Source organism: Cherax quadricarinatus, chromosome 29 (assembly GCF_038502225.1).
Source record: "Cherax quadricarinatus isolate ZL_2023a chromosome 29, ASM3850222v1, whole genome shotgun sequence".
In the NCBI taxonomy this organism is placed as follows: domain Eukaryota; kingdom Metazoa; phylum Arthropoda; class Malacostraca; order Decapoda; family Parastacidae; genus Cherax; species Cherax quadricarinatus.
Genome location: NC_091320.1, coordinates 21,924,715 through 21,945,435, shown reverse-complemented (window position 1 = coordinate 21,945,435; position 20,721 = coordinate 21,924,715). Strand labels below are relative to the sequence as shown.

At 40.2% G+C, this 20,721-nt stretch overlaps 1 protein-coding gene across 1 annotated transcript in view; it reads right to left on the bottom strand.

The window, feature by feature from the left end:
• Positions 1–10,525, bottom strand: part of hig (hikaru genki) — a 163,275-nt gene extending 152,750 nt beyond the window's left edge. The window contains exon 1 of the mRNA XM_070089799.1: positions 10,496–10,525. Within this exon, the coding sequence (XP_069945900.1) occupies positions 10,496–10,525 (30 nt within the window). The remainder of the gene's footprint in view (positions 1–10,495) is intronic.
• Positions 10,526–20,721: the final 10,196 nt, after the last annotated feature.

The following is a 20,721-nucleotide window of genomic DNA, read 5'->3' as shown; positions in this document are numbered from 1 at the left end:
CCCCTTCCCGTCTGTTATTTTACCCTTCCCGTCTGTTATTTTCCCCTCCCGTCTGTTATTTTCCCCTTCCCGTCTGTTATTTTCCCCTTCCCGTCTGTTATTTTCCCCTTCCCGTCTGTTATTTTCCCCTTCCCGTCTGTTATTTTCCCCTCCCGTCTGTTATTTTCCCCTTCCCGTCTGTTATTTTCCCCTTCCCGTCTGTTATTTTCCACTTCTCGTCTGATATATTCCCCTTCCCGTCTGTTATTTTCCCTTTCCCGTCTGTTAATTTCGCCTTCCAGTCTGTTATTTTCCCCTTCCCGTCTGTTATTTTCCCCTTCCTCTCTGTTGTTTTCCTCTTCCCGTCTGTTATTTTCCCCTTCCCGTCTGTTATTTTCCCCTTCCCGTCTGTTATTTTCCCCTTCTAGTCTGTTATTTTCCCCTTCAGGTCTATTATTTTCCCGTTCTTCTCTGTTATTTTCCCATTCCCGTCTGTAATTTTCCCGTTTCTCTCTGTTATTTACCCCTTCCCGTCTATTATTTTCCCCTTGCCGTCTGTTATTTTCCCTTTCCCGTCTGTTATTTTCCTCTTCCCCACTGTTATTTTCATCTTTCCCTGTCATTTTCCCTTAACCTCTGTTATTTTTCACTTTCTCAGTTTTTTCCACCATTTCCTCTGCTATTTTCTCCTTCCTGCCATATTTCACCTTCATTGTACCATTATCACCTTCACTCTACCATTATCACCTTCATTTTGCCAATATCACCTCCACTCTACCATTTTCACCTTCACTTCACCATTATTATCGTCAGTTTACCATTAGCACCTCTATTATTTTCACCTTGAATCTACCATTATCACCTTCCCATTACCATTATTACACTCACTCTACCATTATCACTTTCACTCTATCAGTATCACCTTCACTCTACCATTATTACCCTCACTCTACTATTATTATCTTCACTCTTTCATTATCACCTTCACTCTACCATTATTATCTTCACTCTACCATTATCACCTTCACTCTACCATTATTACCTTCACTGTACCATTATCACCTTCACTCTACTATTATCACTTTCTGTCATTATCACCTTCACTCTACCAATATCACCATCGCTCTACCATTATTATCTTCACTCTACAATTATCACCATCACTCTACCATTATCACCTTCACTCTACCATTATCACCTTCACTCTACTATTATCACTTTCACTCTGCCATTATCACCTTCACTCTACCAGTATCACCTTCGCTCTACCATTATCACCTTCACTCTGCCAATATCCCCCTCACTCTACCATCATCACCTCCACTCTATCATTATCACTTTCTCTCTACCATTATCACCTTCATCCAACCATAATTATCTTCACTTTGCCATTATCACTTTCACTCTACCATTATTACCATCGCTCTACCATTATCACCTTCATTCAACCATAATTATCTTCACTCTACCATTATCACCTTCACTCTACCATTACCACTTTCACTCTACCATTATCACCTTCACTCAACCATTATTATTTTCACTTTACCATTATCACATTCACTCTACCATTACCACTTTCACTCTACCATTATCACCTTCATTCAACCATTATTATCTTCACTCTACTATTATCACCTTCACTCTACCATTATCACCTTCGCTCTACCATTATTACCTTTGCTCAACCATTATCACTTTCACTCTATCATCATCACCTTCACTCTACCATTATTACCTTCGCTCAACTATTATCACCTTCACTCTTCCATTATCACCTTCACTCTACCATTATTACCTTCGGTCAACCATTATCACCTTACCCCTACAATTATCACTTTCCGTCTACCATTATCACCTTCACTCTACCATTATTACTTTTGCTCATTCATCACCTTCACTCTACAATTATCACATTCACCCTACCATTTTCACCTTCACTCTACCATTATCACCTTCACTCTACCATTATTACCTTCGCTCAACCATTATCACCTTCACTCTACAATTATCACCTTCACTCTACCATTAACACCTTCACTCTACCATTATTACCTTCACTCTTCCATTATCACCTTCACTCTACCATTATCACTTTCACTCCGTCATTATCACCTTCACTCTACGATTATCACCTTCGCTCTATCATTATCACCTTCGCTCTACCAGTATCTCCCTCACTCTACCATTATCACCTTCCCTCTACCATTATCACTTTCCCTCTACCATTATAACCTTCGATCTACCATTATCACCTTCACTCAACCATATTTATCTTCACTTTACCATTATCACTTTCACTCTACCATTATTACCTTCGCTCAACCATTATCACCTTCACTCTACAATTATCTCCTTCACTCTATTATTATCACCTTCACTCTACCATTATCACCTTCACTCTACCATTATCACCTTCACTTTACCATTATCACTTTCACTTTACCATTATCACCTTCACTTTACCATTATCACCATCGCTCTACCATTATCACTTTCACTACCATTATCAACTTCGCTCTACCATGATCACTTTTACTTTACCATTATTGCCTTCGCTCTGCTATTATCACCTTCATTCTACTGCTATCACCTTCACTCAACCATTATTATCTTCGCTATACCATTATCACCTTCACTGTACCAATATCACCTTCACTTTATCATTATCACCTTCACTCTACCATTATCACCTTCATTTTACCAATATCACCTCCACTCTAAAATTTTCACCTTCACTTCACCATTATCATCGTCAGTTTACCATTATCACCTCTATTATTATCACCTTGAATCTACCATTATCACCTTCCCTCTACCATTATTACCCTCACTCTACCATTATCACTTTCACCCTACCAGTATCACTTTCACTCTACGATTATCACTTCCACTCTACCATTATCACCTTCACTCTACCATTACCACTTTCACTCTGTCATTATCACCTTCACTCAACCATTATCACCTTCGATCTACAATTATCACCTTCACTCTACTACTGTCACCTTCACTCTACCATTATTAACCTCACTTTCATTATCACCTTCGTTCTACCATTATCACCTTCACTCTACCATCATCACTGTCAATCTACTAATATTAACTTCAGTCTAAAATTATCACCTTCACTCTACCATTATCCCCTTCACTGTGCCATTATCACTTTCACTCTGTCATTATCACCTTCAATCTACCATTATCACCTTCGCTCTACCAGTATCCCCCTCACTCTACCATTATCACCTTCACTCTACCATTAACACTTTCCCTCTACCATTATCACCTTCACTCAACCATAATTATCTTCACTTTACCATTATCACTTTCACTCTACCATTATTACCTTCGCCCTACCATTATCACTTTTACGCAACCATAATTATCTTCCCTCCACGATTATCACCTTCACCCTACCATTATCACTTTCACTCTGTCATTCTCACCTTCACTCTACCATTATCACCTTCGCTCTACCAGTATCCCCCTCACTCTACCATTATCACCTTCATTCTCCTATTATCACTTTCCCTCTACCATTATCACCTTCAGTCAACCATAATTATCTTCACTTTACCATTATCACTTTCACTCTACCATTATCACCTTCGCTCTTCCATTATCACCTTCACTCTACCATTATCACCTTCACTCTACCATTATCACTTTCACTTTACCATTATCACCTTCACTCTACCATTATCACCATCGCTCTACCATTATCACCTTCATTACCATTATCACCTGCACTATACCATTATGACTTTCACTCTACCATTATCACCTTTACTCTACCATTACTGCCTTCGCTTTACCATTATCACCTTCACTCAACCATTATTATCTTCACTCTGCCATTATCACCTTCCCTCTACCTTTACCACTTTCACTCTACCATTATCACTTTCACTCAACCATTATTATCTTCACTCTACCATTATAACCTTCACTCTACAATTATCACCTTCACTATACTATTATTACTTTTGCTCAACCATTATCACCTTCACTATACTATTATTACTTTTGCTCAACCATTATCACCTTCACTTTACAATTATCACCTTCACCCTACCATTATCACCTTCGCTCTACCATTATTATCTTCGCTCTACCATTATCACCTTCACTCTACCATTATCACCTTCACTCTACCATTATTACCTTCGCTCAACCATTATCACCTTCACTCTACAATTATCACCTTCACTCTACCATTATCACCTTCACTCTACCATTATCACCTTCACTCTACCATTATCACTTTCACTCAACCATAATTATCTTCACTTTGCGATTATCACTTTCACTCTGCCATTATTACCTTCGCTCAAACATTATCATCTTCACTCTATAATTATCTCCTTCACTCTACCATTATCACCTTCACTCTACCATTATCACCTTCACTCTATCATTATCACTTTCACTCTACCATTATCACCATCTCTCTACCATTATCACTTTCACTACCATTATCACCTTCTCTCTCTCTTTATTACCTTCGCTCTACCATTATCACCTTTACTCTACCATTATTACCTTCACTCTACCATTATCTCCTTCAATGTACTATTATCACCTTCACTCAACCATTATTATCTTCACTCTACCATTATCACCTTCACTCTTCCATTACCACTTTCGCTTTACCATTATCACCTTCACTCAGGAGGCCTGGTCACAGACCGGGCCGCGGCGGCGTTGACCCCCGTAACTCTCTCCAGGAAAACTCAACCATTATTATCTTCACTCTAGCATTATCACCTTCACTCTATTATTATCACCTTCACTCTACCATTATTACCTTCGCTCAACCCTTATCACCTTCACTCTACCATTAACACCTTAATTCTACCATTATTACTATCGCTCAACTATTATCACCTTCACTCTCCCATTATCACCTTCATTCTACCATTATTACCTTCGTTCAACTATTATCACCTTCACTCTACCATTATCACCTTCACTCTGCCCTTATTACCTTCGCACAACCGTTATCACCTTCACTCTACAATTATCAATTTCACTCTACCATTATCACCTTCATTCTACCATTATCACCTTTATTCTACAATTATCACCTTGACTCTACCATTATCACCTTCACTTTACAATTATTACCTTCGCTCAACCATTATCACCTTCACTCTTCAATTATCAATATCACTCTACCATTATCACCTTCACTCTATCATTATTACCTTCGCTCAACCCTTATCACCTTCACTCTACAATTATCACCTTCACTCTACCATTGTCACCTTCACTTTACCATTATTACCTTTGCTCAATTATTATCACCTTCACTCTACCATTACCACTTTCACTCTGCCATTATCACCTTCACTCAACCATTATTATCTTCACTCTACCATTATCACCTTCGCTCAACCATAATTATCACCTTCAATCTACCATTATCACCTTCACTCTACCATTATTACCTTCGCTCAACTATTATCACCTTCACTCTACCATTATCACCTTCACTCTACCATTATTACCATCGCCCAACCATTACAACCTTCTCATTACAATTATCACCTTCACTCTACCATTATCACCTTCACTCTACTATTGTTGCCTTCGGTCAACCATTATCACCTTCACTCTACAATTATCACCTTCACCCTTCCATTATCACCTTCACTCTACCATTATTACATTCGCTCAACGATTATCACCTTCCCTCCACAATTATCACCTTCACTCTACCATTATTACCTTCACTCAACCATTATCACCTTTACTCTACCATTATTACCGTCGCTCAACCATTATCACCTTCATTCTACCAGTATCTCCCTCAGTCTACCATTATCACCTTCCCTCTACCATTATCACTTTCCCTCTACCATTATCACCTTCGATCTACCATTATCACCTTCACTCAACCATAATTATCTTCACTTTACCATTATCACTTTCACTCTACCATTATTACCTTCGCTCAACCATTATCACCTTCACTCTACAATTATCTCCTTCACTCTACCATTATCACCTTCACTCTTCCATTATCACATTCAGTCTACCATTATCACCTTCGCTCTACCAATATCACCTTCACTCTACCATTATCACCTTCATTCTACCATTATCACTTTCACTTTACCATTATCACTTTCACTTTACCATTATCACCATCGGTCTACCATTATCACTTTCACTACCATTATCAACTTCGCTCTACCATGATCACCTTTACTTTACCATTATTACCTCCGCTCTACCATTATCACCTTCATTCTACTGTTATCACCTTCACTCAACCATTATTATCTTCGCTCTACCATTATCACCTTTACTTTATTATTATCACCTTCACTCTACCATTATCACCTTCATTTTACCAATATCACCTCCACTCTACAATTTTCACCTTCTCTTCACCATTATTATCGTCGGTTTGCCATTATCACCTCCATTATTATCACTTTGAATCTACCATTATCACATTCCCTCTACCATTATTACCCTCACTCTACCATTATCACTTTCACCCTATCAGTATGACCTTCACTCTACGATTATCACTTTCACTCTACCATTAACGCCTTCACTCTACCATTATCACTTTCACTCTGTCTTTATCACCTTCACTCAACCATTATCACCTTCGCTCTACAATTATCATCTTCACTCTACTACTGTCAACTTCAGTCTACCATTATTACCCTCACACTACAATTATTATCTTCACTCTTTCATTATCACCTACGTTCTACCATTATCACCTTCACTCTACCATTATCACTGTCAATCTATTATTAACTTCAGTCTAACATTATCACCTTCACTCTACCATTATCCCCTTCACTCTACCATTCTCACCTTCACTCTACCATTATCACCTTCACTCTACCATTATCAACTTCGCTCTACCAGTATCTTCCTCACTCTACAATTATCGCTTTCACTCTACCATTATCACTTTCCCTCTACCATTATCACCTTCACTCAACCATAATTATCTTCACTTTACCATTATCACTTTCACTCTACCATTATTACCTTCGCTCTACCATTATCACCTTCACACAACCTTAATTATCTTCACTCTACCATTATCACCTTCACTCTACCATTATCAACTTCGCTCTACCAGTATCCCCCTCACTCTACCATTATGACCTTCAGTCTACCATTATCATTTTCCCTCTACCATTATCACCTTCACTCAACCATAATTATCTTCACTTTACCATTATCACTTCCACTCTACCATTATCACCTTCGCTCTACTATTATCACCTTCATTCTACCATTATCACCTTCACCCTATCATTATCACTTTCACTCTACCATTATCTCCTTCACTCTACCATTATCACCATCGCTCTTCCATTATCACTTTCATTACCATTATCACCTTCACTCTACCATTATCACCTTCACTCTATCATTATCACTTTCACTCTACCATTATCACCTTCACTCTACCATTATAACCTTCACTCTACCATTATTACCTTTGCTCAACTATTATCATCTTCACTCTACCATCATCACCTTCACTCTATCATTATTACCTTCGCTCAACTATTATCACCTTCCTTCTTCCATTATCACCTTCACTCTACCATTATTACCTTGGGTCAACCATTATCACCTTCACTCTACAATTATCACCTTCACTGTACCTTTATCACCTTCACTCTACCATTATTATTTTTGCTCAACCATTATCACTTTCACTCTACAATTATCACAGTCACCCTACCATTATCACCTTCCCTCTACCATTATTACCTTCGCTCAACCATTATCACCTTCACTCTACTATTATCACCTTCACTCTACCATTATCACCTTCACTCTACCATTATTACCTTCACTCTACCATTATCACCTTAACTCTACCATTATCACTTTCACTCTGTCATTATCACCTTCACTCTACCATTATCACCTTCACTCTACTATTATCACCTTCACTCTACCATTATTACCTTCACTCTACCATTATCACTTTCACTCTACCATTATCACTTTTACTCTGTCATTATCACCTTCACTCTACCATTATCACTTTCACTGTCATTATCACCTTCACTCTACGATTATCACCTTCGCTCTCCCATTATCACCTTCGCTCTACCAGTATCTCCCTCACTCTACCATTATCACCTTCACTTTACCATTATTACTTTCCCTCTACCATTATCACCTTCGATCTACCAGTATCACCTTCACTCAACCATAATTATCTTCACTTTACCATTATCACTTTCACTCTGCCATTACTACCTTCGCTCAACCATTATCATCTTCACTCTACAATTATCACCTTCACTCTACCATTATTGCCTTCACTCTACTATTATCACCTTCACTCTACCATTATCACCTTCGCTCTACCATTATCACCATCGCTCTACCATTATCACTTTCACTACCATTATCACCTTCACTCTACCATTATCACTTTCACTCTACCATTATCACCTTCACTCTACCATTATCACTTTCACTCTACCATTATCACCTTTACTCTACCATTATCACCTTCACTCTACCATTATCACTTTCACTCTACCATTATCACCTTTACTCTACCATTATTACCTTCGCTCTACCATTATCACCTTGAATCTACTTTTATCACCTTCACTGAACCATTATTATCTTCACTTTACCATTATCACCTTCACTCTACCATTACCACTTTCACTTTACCATTATCACCTTCACTCAACCATTATTATGTTCACTCTACCATTATCACCTTCACTCTATCATTATCACCTTCACTCTACCATTATTACCTTCGCTCAACCATTATCACCTTCACTCTACCATTATTACCTTTGCTCAATCATTACCACCTTCACTCTACCATTATCACCTTCACTCTATCATTACCACTTTCACTCTACCATTATCACCTTCACTCAACCATTATTATCTTCACTCTACCATTATCACCTTCATTCTACCATTATTACCTTCGATCAACTATTATCACTTTCACTCTCCCATTATCACATTCATTCTACCATTATTACCTTTGCTCAACTATTATCACCTTCACTCTACCATTATCACCTTCACTCTACTATTATCACCTTCACTCTACAATTATCACCTTGACCCTACCATTATCTCCTTCACTACCATTATTACCTTCGCTCAACCATTATCACCTTCACTCTACAATTATCAATTTCACTCTACCATTATCACCTTCACTCTACCATTATTACCTTTGCTCAATCATTATCACCTTCACTCTACAATTATCACCTTCACTCTACCATTGTCACCTTCACTCTACCATTATTACCTTTGCTCAATCATTACCACCTTCGCTCAACCATTATCACCTTCACTCTACCATTATCATCTTCACTCAACCATTATTATCTTCACTCTACCATTATCACCTTCGCTCAACCATTATCACCTTCACTCTACCATTATCATCTTCACTCTACCATTATTTCCTTCGCTCAACTATTTTCACCTTCACTCTATCATTATCACCTTCACTCTATGATTATTACCATCGCCCAACCATTATCACCTTCTCTCTTCAATTATCACCTTCACTCTACCATTATCACCTTCACTCCACCATTATTACCTTCGCTCAACCATTATCACCTTCACTCTACTATTATCACCTTCACCCTTCCATTATCACCTTCACTCTTCCATTATTACCTTCGCTCAACCATTATCACCTTCACTCTACCATTATTACCTTCGCTCAACCATTATCACCTTCACTCTACCATTATTACCTTCGCTCAACCATTATCACCTTCACTCTACCATTATCACCTTCACTCTACCATTATTACCTTCACTCAACCATTATCACCTTTACTCTACCATTATTACCTTCGCTCAACCATTATCACCTTCACTCCACCATTATCACCTTCACTCAATCATTATCATCTTCGCTCAACCATTATCACCTTCACTCTACCATTATCACCTTCACTCAACCATTATTATCTTCACTCTTCCATTATCATCTTCACTCTAACATTATTACCTTCGCTCAACCATTTTCACCTTCATTCTACTGTGATCATTTCTTCGTTACATTTTCTTTCAAAGACTGAGGATTTGACTTTGATTTTCCCCATTACCTCACTCCCCCCTTCCCTGACCACGAGTGCTGACACAGACCTGGACAGAACCACAGACCCCGGCAAAAACCACAGACCACGAGAAAAACGACAGACCACGACAGAACCACAGACCAGGACAAAACCACAGACCAAGACAAAAACCACAGACCACGACAGAACGACAAACCAGGAAAGAACCACATCGCTATCATCCTCTGATGGGGAGCCTAGAACCAGGATAGGATAGGACTCACAGGTAAGTACCCACGAGGGGCGAGGGGCAAGTGGGGACAGTGCGAAGAATAGACGGTGAGAGGAATGTCTTGAGTCGAAGAGAGAAGAGTCAGGACTAGACCCAACTGCTAAGCCACAATAACGATAACAAAAGACGATGTAGATACAACAGGAGCTCTGCAGGCACTGACTGCAACTTGCTGGACGAAAAATTGCTGCATCTTGATGTTGATTGGCGGCTGGCAGGAGCTGGAGGAGTGGTCAAGGGAGGCAAGCTTCTTGATTGGTCAGGTGTCTTTTATATGTGTGTCTGGAGTTACTTCGTTTCTTTCGTGAAGGAGGCATTCCTTATGTTGTGCAGTTTTTGGATGGAAACGATCTGTAGTCTTGTAATCTTAGGTCGAAATGCTGGGTTGGCTAGTAACTGGTCAAAGGTCATCTGGAGAGTAGTGATGGAGCAGTGGGATCCTTTACGGTTTGTAAACTTGACTCTACTGTCGATTATTTTCTTGTACAAAGTGTCGACATCCATGTTAGGTTCTTGGTCAGGAGTCGTATAAAAAGTTATATCTTTCCAGTGCAGGTATTGATCTTGATGTTGGTCTTCTATATTAATACGTCGAGAGATAGCTGGAGAGGTTTTTGTTGGTGGTTGCCGCATTGAAGGTTCTTTCAATGTTGGTGTCTCCGCTAGAGAGTGTGTAGAAGACTGTGGGAGAATCGTGGCTTCTGATTGGTCCATATGAGTAGTGGTGGGTGGAGGTGAAGGAGGTACGCCGCCACGACGAGCCAATCGACGAGCAGGAGGCGATCGACGAATAGGAGGCCTTGTTGGAGTGACGTCACTAGGTGTTGGTGGTGTTGGAGCTGCTGATGCAGAAGTGTTGATTAGATCCTTGGTAAATTTGAGTATTTCTTCCGAAGGTGGAGATGCTGGGAATATAAATGATGGCATATTATTTAGTGCAAATAACTCGTTGATGGTAGAGTTAAAAGATCCAGGTACAGCCATATTCTGCATGTGAGCGTATAGTAGACAGTAGTGGATCTTGGTTACGTCACAAGCTGGAGGAGTGATAATGGTGGAGGCTGGCTGAGTAGTAGCTTGAAGTAATTTCGTAGTATTAGCTTGGATCTTTGCAATTGCTGCATACGTTGGTGTGTTGCTAGTAGGTTTTTTCTTTGCTGCTTCTTGTGTTTTCTTCACAATATCCTTACGTGTAGGACATTTTGCTGCCAGTGTATGGTGGTCGTTACTTTTACAGTTTAAGCACGATGGTTGTGGTGGAGTAGCAATGGTGCAGGAACTGAAGGTGTGTCCCTCACTACCACATGTAGTGCAGAACTTCTTCTCTTTTACTGGACATGCTTTGGTGGTGTGATGGTAAGAATAACAGTTCCAGCAGTGTTGGATGTACTGATATCTTTCTGCTTCGATGTAAGTTGGACTGATGAAGTAGTAATAAACAGCAAGACCTTCGTTCAGAGCAGTGGCAGCCATGTTAACGTCAGTGAAGGTGACCTTGAGCATGGACGATGCATTCGGGATTTTTGTGATGCTGTCAACAGTAGCCCAAGTATTTTGCGTCTCGATGGATGTCTTGAGTTCTGCAGGTGATTGAGACGTCAGAATCTTGTCTAGTTTTTTAAGGAATACTGATTTCCTGGCCTTGAGGGCAGGAGATGACATAACAGTAAACCCTTGAGCAGTAAGTGTAGTGGTGGCATCTGTAGTGAGTAGCTTCTCTGCTTCAGCATCATCGTGACACACAACAATGAATGCTTCTTTCAGAGACAAAATGGTGTTGAATTTAACTTTCAGTGTTCCTTGAACAACAGTTGCAAGAGCAATCTTCGTTGAATCATCAACGGTACCACTTGTTGGCTTGATCTTGACACGATTTGCGTAGCTCATCGTGCAAGTCAAGGTGAAGACAACGCTGGTAAAGGTTCCCCTCCCCAACGGGGATCGTAGGGAGACTGAGTAAGTAAGGAGAGCTGCTATGACCTGCCAGGGCAAGAGTCAAGAGCAGAATCGTCTGTCTGTGGCACTGTTGTGATCCTTGGAAGTGAGATCCTCAGACATTACTACTCCCAGGTTCCTTACATTATTTTTCCGCTCTATTGTATGGCCAGAGTCTGTAGTATACTCTGTTCTAGTTATTATCTCCTCCAGTTTTCCATAACGGAGTAGTTGGAATTTGTCCTCATTGAACATCATATTGTTTACCGTTGCCCACTGGAGAACTTTGTTTATATCTTCTTGGAGGTTAACCGCGTCCTCGGCAGATGTCAGCCTCATACAGATCCTAGTATCATCCGCAAAGGATGATACGGTGCTGTGATGTATATCTCTGTCTATGTCTGATATGAGGATAAGGAATAAGATGGGGCGAGTACTGTTCCTTGTGGAACAGAGCTCTTCACTATGGCAGCCTCCGATTTAACTCTGTTGACCACTACTCTTTGTGCTCGATTTGTTAGAAAGTTGAAGATCCATCTCCCCTGGCTGCCTTCCAGAGAGAGCTGGACAGATACCTAAAGTCAGTGGCGGATCAGCCGGGCTGTGGCTCGTACGTTGGACTGCGTGCGGCCAGCAGTAACAGCCTAGTTGATCAGGCCCTGATCCATCGGGAGGCCTGGTCATGGACCGGGCCGCGGGGGCGTTGATCCCCGGAATAACCTCCAGGTAACCAGGTTACCCACTTTCCCAGTTATTCCTTTAGCACGTATTTTATGGGCTATTACGCCATGATCGCATTTGTCAAATGCTTTTGCAAAGTCTGTGTATATTACATCTGCATTCTGATTTTCTTCCAGTGCATCCAAGGCCATATCATAGTGATCCAGTAGTTGTGAGAGGCAGGAGCGACCTGCCCTGAACCCATGTTGCCCTGGATTGTGCAGATTTTGGGAATCCAGGTGATTTGCAATCCTGCTTCTTAGCACTCTTTCAAAGATTTTTATGATGTGGGACGTCAGAGCTATTGGTCTATAGTTCTTAGCTAATGCTTTGCTGCCACCTTTATGGAGTGGGGCTATATCCGTTGTTTTAAGTGACTGTGGGATTTCACCCATGTCCAAGCTCCTCCTCCATAGTGTACTTAGGGCACGCGAGAGGGGTTTCTTGCAGTTCTTAATGAAAACAGAGTTCCACGAGTCTGGGCCCGGGGCTGAGTGCATGGGCATGTTGTCAATGGCTTTTTCGAAATCTATCGGAGTTAGGGTAATATCGGAAATCTGGCATACATTTATGGAGTTTTGAGGCTCATTCATGAAGAAATCATTTGGGTCGTCGATCCTCAGACCGATTAGTGGTTCACTAAACACAGAGTCGTACTGGGATTTCAATATTTCACTCATTTCCTTGTTGTCATCTGTGTAAGTCCCATCCTGTCTGAGTAAGAACCCAATACTAGATGTGGTATTTGCCTTGTTTTTGGCATATGAAAAGAAATATTTTGAATTTCTTTCAATTTCACTAATAGCTTTAAGCTCCTCCTGCCTCTCCTGGTTCCTGTAAGAGTCATTTAACTTAAGTTCGATAGTTTCCACTTCCCTGGTCAATGCCTCCTTTCGTGTATCAGATATTCTAGCACTCCTGAGGAGCTCAGTGACTCTTCGTCGTCTTCTGTACAGGGAGCGTCTTTCTCTCTCCAGTTTACTCCTGCTCTTCTTCTTTCTTAGGGGAATATGCCTAGAACATGCTTCGGCTGCCAGGAAGTTGATCCTTTCAAGGCACTGGTTTGGATCCATGTCATTTAAGACATCTTCCCAACATGTTTAGGACATGGTTTACCTGGTCCCAGTTGATGTTCTTGTTGTTGAAGTTGTATTTTGTGAAGACACCTTCACAGCATTCTGCTGATCAGGACCCCTATGCATGTACGTCTGGACTTCGATTAGGTTGTGATCAGAATTAGTTGTTTTTGATATTCTTATGTCTCTTATCAGGTCCTCATTATTTGTGAAGATAAGGTCAAGTGTGTTTTCTAGTCTTGTTGGCTCCACTATCTGCTGGCTTAAGGTGTGTTTTTCGCAGAGACTTAGTAGCTCATGTGTGTGTGACCTTTCATCTGCGCTACCTCCAGGGATTGTTTCAGCTATAACATTATTTGCTACATTCTTCCATTTTGTATGCCTTAGGTTGAAATCACCAAGCAGTAAGATGTTTGGGGATGGAGCTGGAAGGTTTTCCAAACAGTAATCAATTTTCAGTAGCTGTTCCTTGAACTGTTGTGAGGTTGCATCTGGTGGCTTATATACAACCACAATGACTAGGTTTTGGTTCTCGATCTTTATTGATAGAACTTCAACTACCTCATTTGTGGTGTTCAGCAACTCCGCGCAGATGAGGGACTCTTTGACATACAGGCCAACCCCCCCTTGTTGCCTGTTCTTTCTGTCGCATCTAAAAAGGTTGTAACCACTTATCTATATTTCACTGTCAAAGTGATCTTTTGTGTGAGTCTCTGTGAAGGCTGCAGACATTGCATTAGACTCCTCTAGAAGTCCACTGATAAAAGGTATTTTGTTGTTGGTGGATGGCTTAAGGCCCTGTATATTAGCAAATATGAACGAGGTTGTATTCTGTGTTTGTTGGGGGGATTTTGTTATTGGCATCAGTAGTTGTAATTCTGGAGGGCCATGGGTGGCCACTGGCTGCGCCTCCAGTCCAACAAGGCTCCAAGGTGGTGGACTATTTTTGTTATTTCCTTCCATTTTCTTTTTCCGTTTCCTGCCACTAAAAAATCACCTGGAGTTGGGTTGTCGGAGTGATAATGTCAGAAGATATCATTTTTATTACAACAATGTAATAAAAATGGTTGGTTAAATATTGTAACTAGAACTTTGAATATAAGAGATGCCAAATCAATGATGATACTCTTTAAGTCTCTCGTTCTCTCTGTTTAGTATTGCTGTGTACTAACAGCCTCCTTCAAGGCAAGTGAAACTTATGAACTGGAAAATGTACACAGAACCTTTACAGTTCGTCTAAGTTCAGCCGACAGAAGAAACTACTAGGAAAACTTGATATCCCTAGAACTGTACTCCCTAGAATGTAGACGAGAAAGAAACATCATAATCTACTCTTGGAAAATTCTACAGTTATTGGATCAAAATAAGCAAACCGGAATCATTACACATGAGCACAAGAGGCTTGGCAGACGGCGCAGGATACCTCCAATGAAAAGCTGGGAAGTTATGAACACAATGATAAAGCACTCAATAAGCGTAAAGGATCAACGATTCTTCAACATCATGCGTACGAGGGATTACTAACAAACCACTGGAAGGCTTCAAAAGGGATCTTGGTAAATTACTTATATCAGTTTCTGATCAGTAGGGCTGTGATGCATAAGTTGAACTGCTGCTGACGGGCACTAACAGCCCTTCCACGACCTCTCCGTGGCCCTTTCACGAGCCCTCTGGTCCTTCCACAACCCCTCCATGGCCCTTCCACAACCCCTCAATGGCCTTTCCACAACCCCTCCATGGTCCTTCCACATAGGCTGGCCAGACGTCCTGCTTTCGAGCATTCTGTCCTCCGTCCTGCGCCACCTCAAGCACCACGTTAATTTGGCTTCTCTGGGGCCTGTCTAAAAAAATAATGTAAACGACCTTACGTATACTAAAACAGCAGGAACTGAAGGCAACTATAATCATTGACGTATTTTTATTATAATTTTATGTAGTTGCCATTGGCAACACTACGTGCGGAACTGCAGTGTACAAGACGAGTAAAGCTGCCAGTCCGGGGACACATCAGAGGTTGTCAGTGTGCCGAAGGCCGCAGTGGGGAATAACTGACTTTATTTCTTGCTTTAATAAAACCCTTAAAGAAATTCCGAAAAGAAAAACTACATTTAACCATGACTGGGCCAAAGAATTTGTATTTATTGCTGATATCAGAAAAGATGATTTTCATACATTTTGTTGACTATGCTGTTGTGATGGTAATACTAGCGTCACCAGGAAAACTGCAGTTGAACGGCGCGTTGCCACAGATAAACATGAAGTTAACACTGATAGTGCCGGTACATCACTGTTATTATTTTTGTCCCCAGCTTGATCATCTCAAGATGAGGAAATAATGGCTGCAGAGCTGTGTACAGTGTATCATGCTGTCATACAGAAGTCTTGTTTGTGGACTAAAAGTTGACAAGGAAATATATAGACTCACTGATAATGATGGGTGTAACATGTGGGAAAATTAAAACAAAAACTCTGTGTGAAAATATTCTAGCACCATATCCTGTACAAATACAAGGGGAATACATCAAAGAACATGGTTTGCCCTTTTTAATAGCAACTGATGCTTCAAACAAAGGTTTAACAAAGTGGTTCCCAATACTTCTGAAATACTTTCACTTTGAGAAGGGAATGAGTGCACTGTGTCACTTGACTTTTACAACGATAACAATGAATCATCAGAGGCCATAACAAATCATCTACTATATACAGTAGAGACGTCAGGTCTGGTTCTGAATGATGTGTCAACATACATTGCTGACAATGCAAGTGTAAACTGTGGAAAACATAACAGTGTGTATCAAAAACTTTAAAAGGTTCAAAAGAATGTTACTGGTGCAAACTCTCCGGCTCATATTTTGCACAATGCAATGAGATTTGCTAGAGCAAAACTGGAAATTGAAGTGTATATCCACTTCAGTATCTCAGCTAAAATAACAGCACAGTTAAAGGAATTCTGGGAATGAATTTGAGAAGGTTGATAGTTACAGTCTGTTGCGGCATGTTGTAACTACATGGCTTTCTCTTTTGTCAGCTATTGACAGAATTCGTAAGTTCTGGGAAGTCCTAAAAAGTTATTTCCAGAGATCAGGTGAGGAGGAGTGCCCCAGGGTACTAAGGAAGCGCTTTGGAGATGAAGGAAATGCCTGTGACTTGTCAGAGATTTATTTCTTCTTACTCAGTCACGCTCTGAAATTGTTCTCATACATTACTGAAGCACGAGAAGACAAGACATTCAACCTAACTTCAGTACTGAAGCTAATGTCTGAACTGAAAACAAAACTCGAGAGAAGAGTAAAAGACTTCTTATTTTTTGGCTTTGCAGTTAACACCAAGCTTGTCCAGCTTACACCAAGCTTGGCCAGCTTACACCAAGCTTGGCCAGCTTACACCAAGCTTGGCCAGCTTACACCAAGCTTGGCCAGCTTACACCAAGCTTGGCCAGCTTACACCAGAGGTTTCTATGAAGTGTGAAACAGTCTCATTGTTTTCTATGAAAGAACCATAAAGTAGTTAAGTTACGAGTATGACTTCTCTGAAAGCAACTTTCATAACAAAGTGTCAGAACTGAGCCTAACAAGTGTCATACCTTTTAAAGAATTCATCCATATCAAGATATTGATATGGATGAATTATATGAAGAATATGGGATTGTGCAGACAATTATCAATACTCCTGAGATGTTCAGTAAATCTGAGATTCCTTTCACAAATCTGAAGAAGGAGAGTGTTGACATCTTCTGTGTTCCATGCAACACTGCCCACACACAACGAGTTTTTCCAATAATGGTCTACAAGTAGACTCAGTCAAGCAGAGCTCCAAATCTTTAACAACTTCTCAAAAGAATGCCCAGCCATGTACAAAAAATGGCAGAAAAAAAAACAAAATATACATCCATGGTAGGTAGGCTACTTCCTTCAGTCTGTGAAGTTAATCTGATTAGCATATGCTGTTCCAGCAAGAGTAAAAATGAATATTCATTTCTTCCAATTCTTTATTTTTACTGAATGAATGTAAGTATGTAACATATACAGTGCGGTTTAAAAAAATAATGTTAGAAAAATACCACAAAAAGCGTTCATCATATTTCAGTGATATTTTCTACAAGTTTTTATATATATTCCAACTCATCATAAAGCATATTTTATTTAGGTTAAATTTCCAGCTTAAGACTTTAGTAATTAATTTATTAGGTGCTAGAATTTGGTAATTTGCGAATGTTAGTTATTATAATAAAATAAAAAATGCACATTCCTATTATATATATATATATATATATATATATATATATATATATATATATATATATATATATATATATATATATATATATATATATATATATATATATATATATATATATTTATTATTATTATCACACTGGCCGATTCCCACCAAGGCAGGGTGGCCCGAAAAAGAAAAACTTTCACCATCATTCACTCCATCACTGTCTTGCCAGAAGGGTGCTTTACACTACAGTTTTTAAACTGCAACATTAACACCCCTCCTTCAGAGTGCAGGCACTGTACTTCCCATCTCCAGGACTCAAGTCCGGCCTGCCGGTTTCCCTGAACCCCTTCATAAATGTTACTTTGCTCACACTCCAACAGCATGTCAAGTATTAAAAACCATTTGTCTCCATTCACTCCTATCAAACACGCTCACGCATGCCTACTGGAAGTCCAAGCCCCTCGCACACAAATCCTCCTTTACCCCCTCCCTCCAACTTTTCCTAGGCCGACCCCTACCCCGCCTTCCTTCCACTACAGACTGATACACTCTTGAAGTCACTCTGTTTCGCTCCATTCTCTCTACATGTCCGAACCACCTCAACAACCCTTCCTCAGCCCTCTGGACAACAGTTTTGATAATCCCGCACCTCCTCCTAACTTCCAAACTACGAATTCTCTGCATTATATTCACACCACACATTGCCCTCAGACATGACAACTCCACTGCCTCCAGCCTTCTCCTCGCTGCAACATTCATCACCCATGCTTCACACCCATATAAGAGCGTTGGTAAAACTATACTCTCATACATTCCCCTCTTTGCCTCCAAGGACAAAGTTCTTTGCCTCCACAGACTCCTAAGTGCACCACTCACCCTTTTCCCCTCATCAATTCTATGATTCACCTCATCTTTCATAGACCCATCCGCTGACACGTCCACTCCCAAATATCTGAATACATTCACCTCCTCCATACTCTCTCCCTCCAATCTGATATCCAATCTTTCATCACCTAATCTTTTTGTTATCCTCATTACCTTACTCTTTCCTGTATTCACTTTTAATTTTCTTCTTTTGCACACCCTACCAAATTCATCCACCAATCTCTGCAACTTCTCTTCAGAATCTCCCAAAAGCACAGTGTCATCAGCAAAGAGCAACTGTGACAACTCCCACTTTATGTGTGATTCTTTATCTTTTAACTCCACGCCTCTTGCCAAGACCCTCGCATTTACTTCTCTTACAACCCCATCTATAAATATATTAAACAACCACGGTGACATCACACATCCTTGTCTAAGGCCTACTTTTACTGGGAAATAATTTCCCTCTTTCCTACATACTCTAACTTGAGCCTCACTATCCTCGTAAAAACTCTTCACTGCTTTCAGTAACCTACCTCCTACACCATACACCTGCAACATCTGCCACATTGCCCCCCTATCCACCTTGTCATACGCCTTTTTCAAATCCACAAATGCAACAAAGACCTCTTTAGCCTTATCTAAATACTGTTCACTTATATGTTTCACTGTAAACACCTGGTCCACACACCCCCTACCTTTCCTAAAGCCTCCTTGTTCATCTGCTATCCTATTCTCCTTCTTACTCTTAATTCTTTCAATAACAACTCTACCATACACTTTACCAGGTATACTCAACAGACTTATCCCCCTATAATTTTTGCACTCTCTTTTGTCCCCTTGCCTTTATACAAAGGAACTATGCATGCTCTCTGCCAATCCCTAGGTACCTTACCCTCTTCCATACATTTATTAAATAATTGCACCAACCACTCCAAAACTATATCCCCACCTGCTTTTAACATTTCTATCTTTATCCCATCAATCCCGGCTGCCTTACCCCCTTTCATTTTACCTACTGCCTCAAGAACTTCCCCCACACTCACAATCGGCTCTTCCTCACTCCTACAAGATGTTATTCCTCCTTGCCCTATACACGAAATCACAGCTTCCCTATCTTCATCAACATTTAACAATTCCTCAAAATATTCCCTCCATCTTCCCAATACCTCTAACTCTCCATTTAATAACTCTCCTCTCCTATTTTTAACTGACAAATCCATTTGTTCTCTAGGCTTCCTTAACTTGTTAATCTCACTCCAAAACTTTTTCTTATTTTCAACAAAATTTATTGATAACATCTCACCCACTCTCTCATTTGCTCTCTTTTTACATTGTTTCACCACTCTCTTAACCTCTCTCTTTTTCTCCATATACTCTTCCCTCCTTGCATCACTTCTACTTTGTAAAAGCTTCTCATATGCTAACTTTTTCTCCCTTACTACTCTCTTTACATCCTCATTCCACCAATCGCTCCTCTTCCCTCCCGCACCCACTTTCCTGTAACCACAAACTTTTGCTGAACACTCTAACACTACATTTTTAAACCTACCCCATACCTCTTCGACCC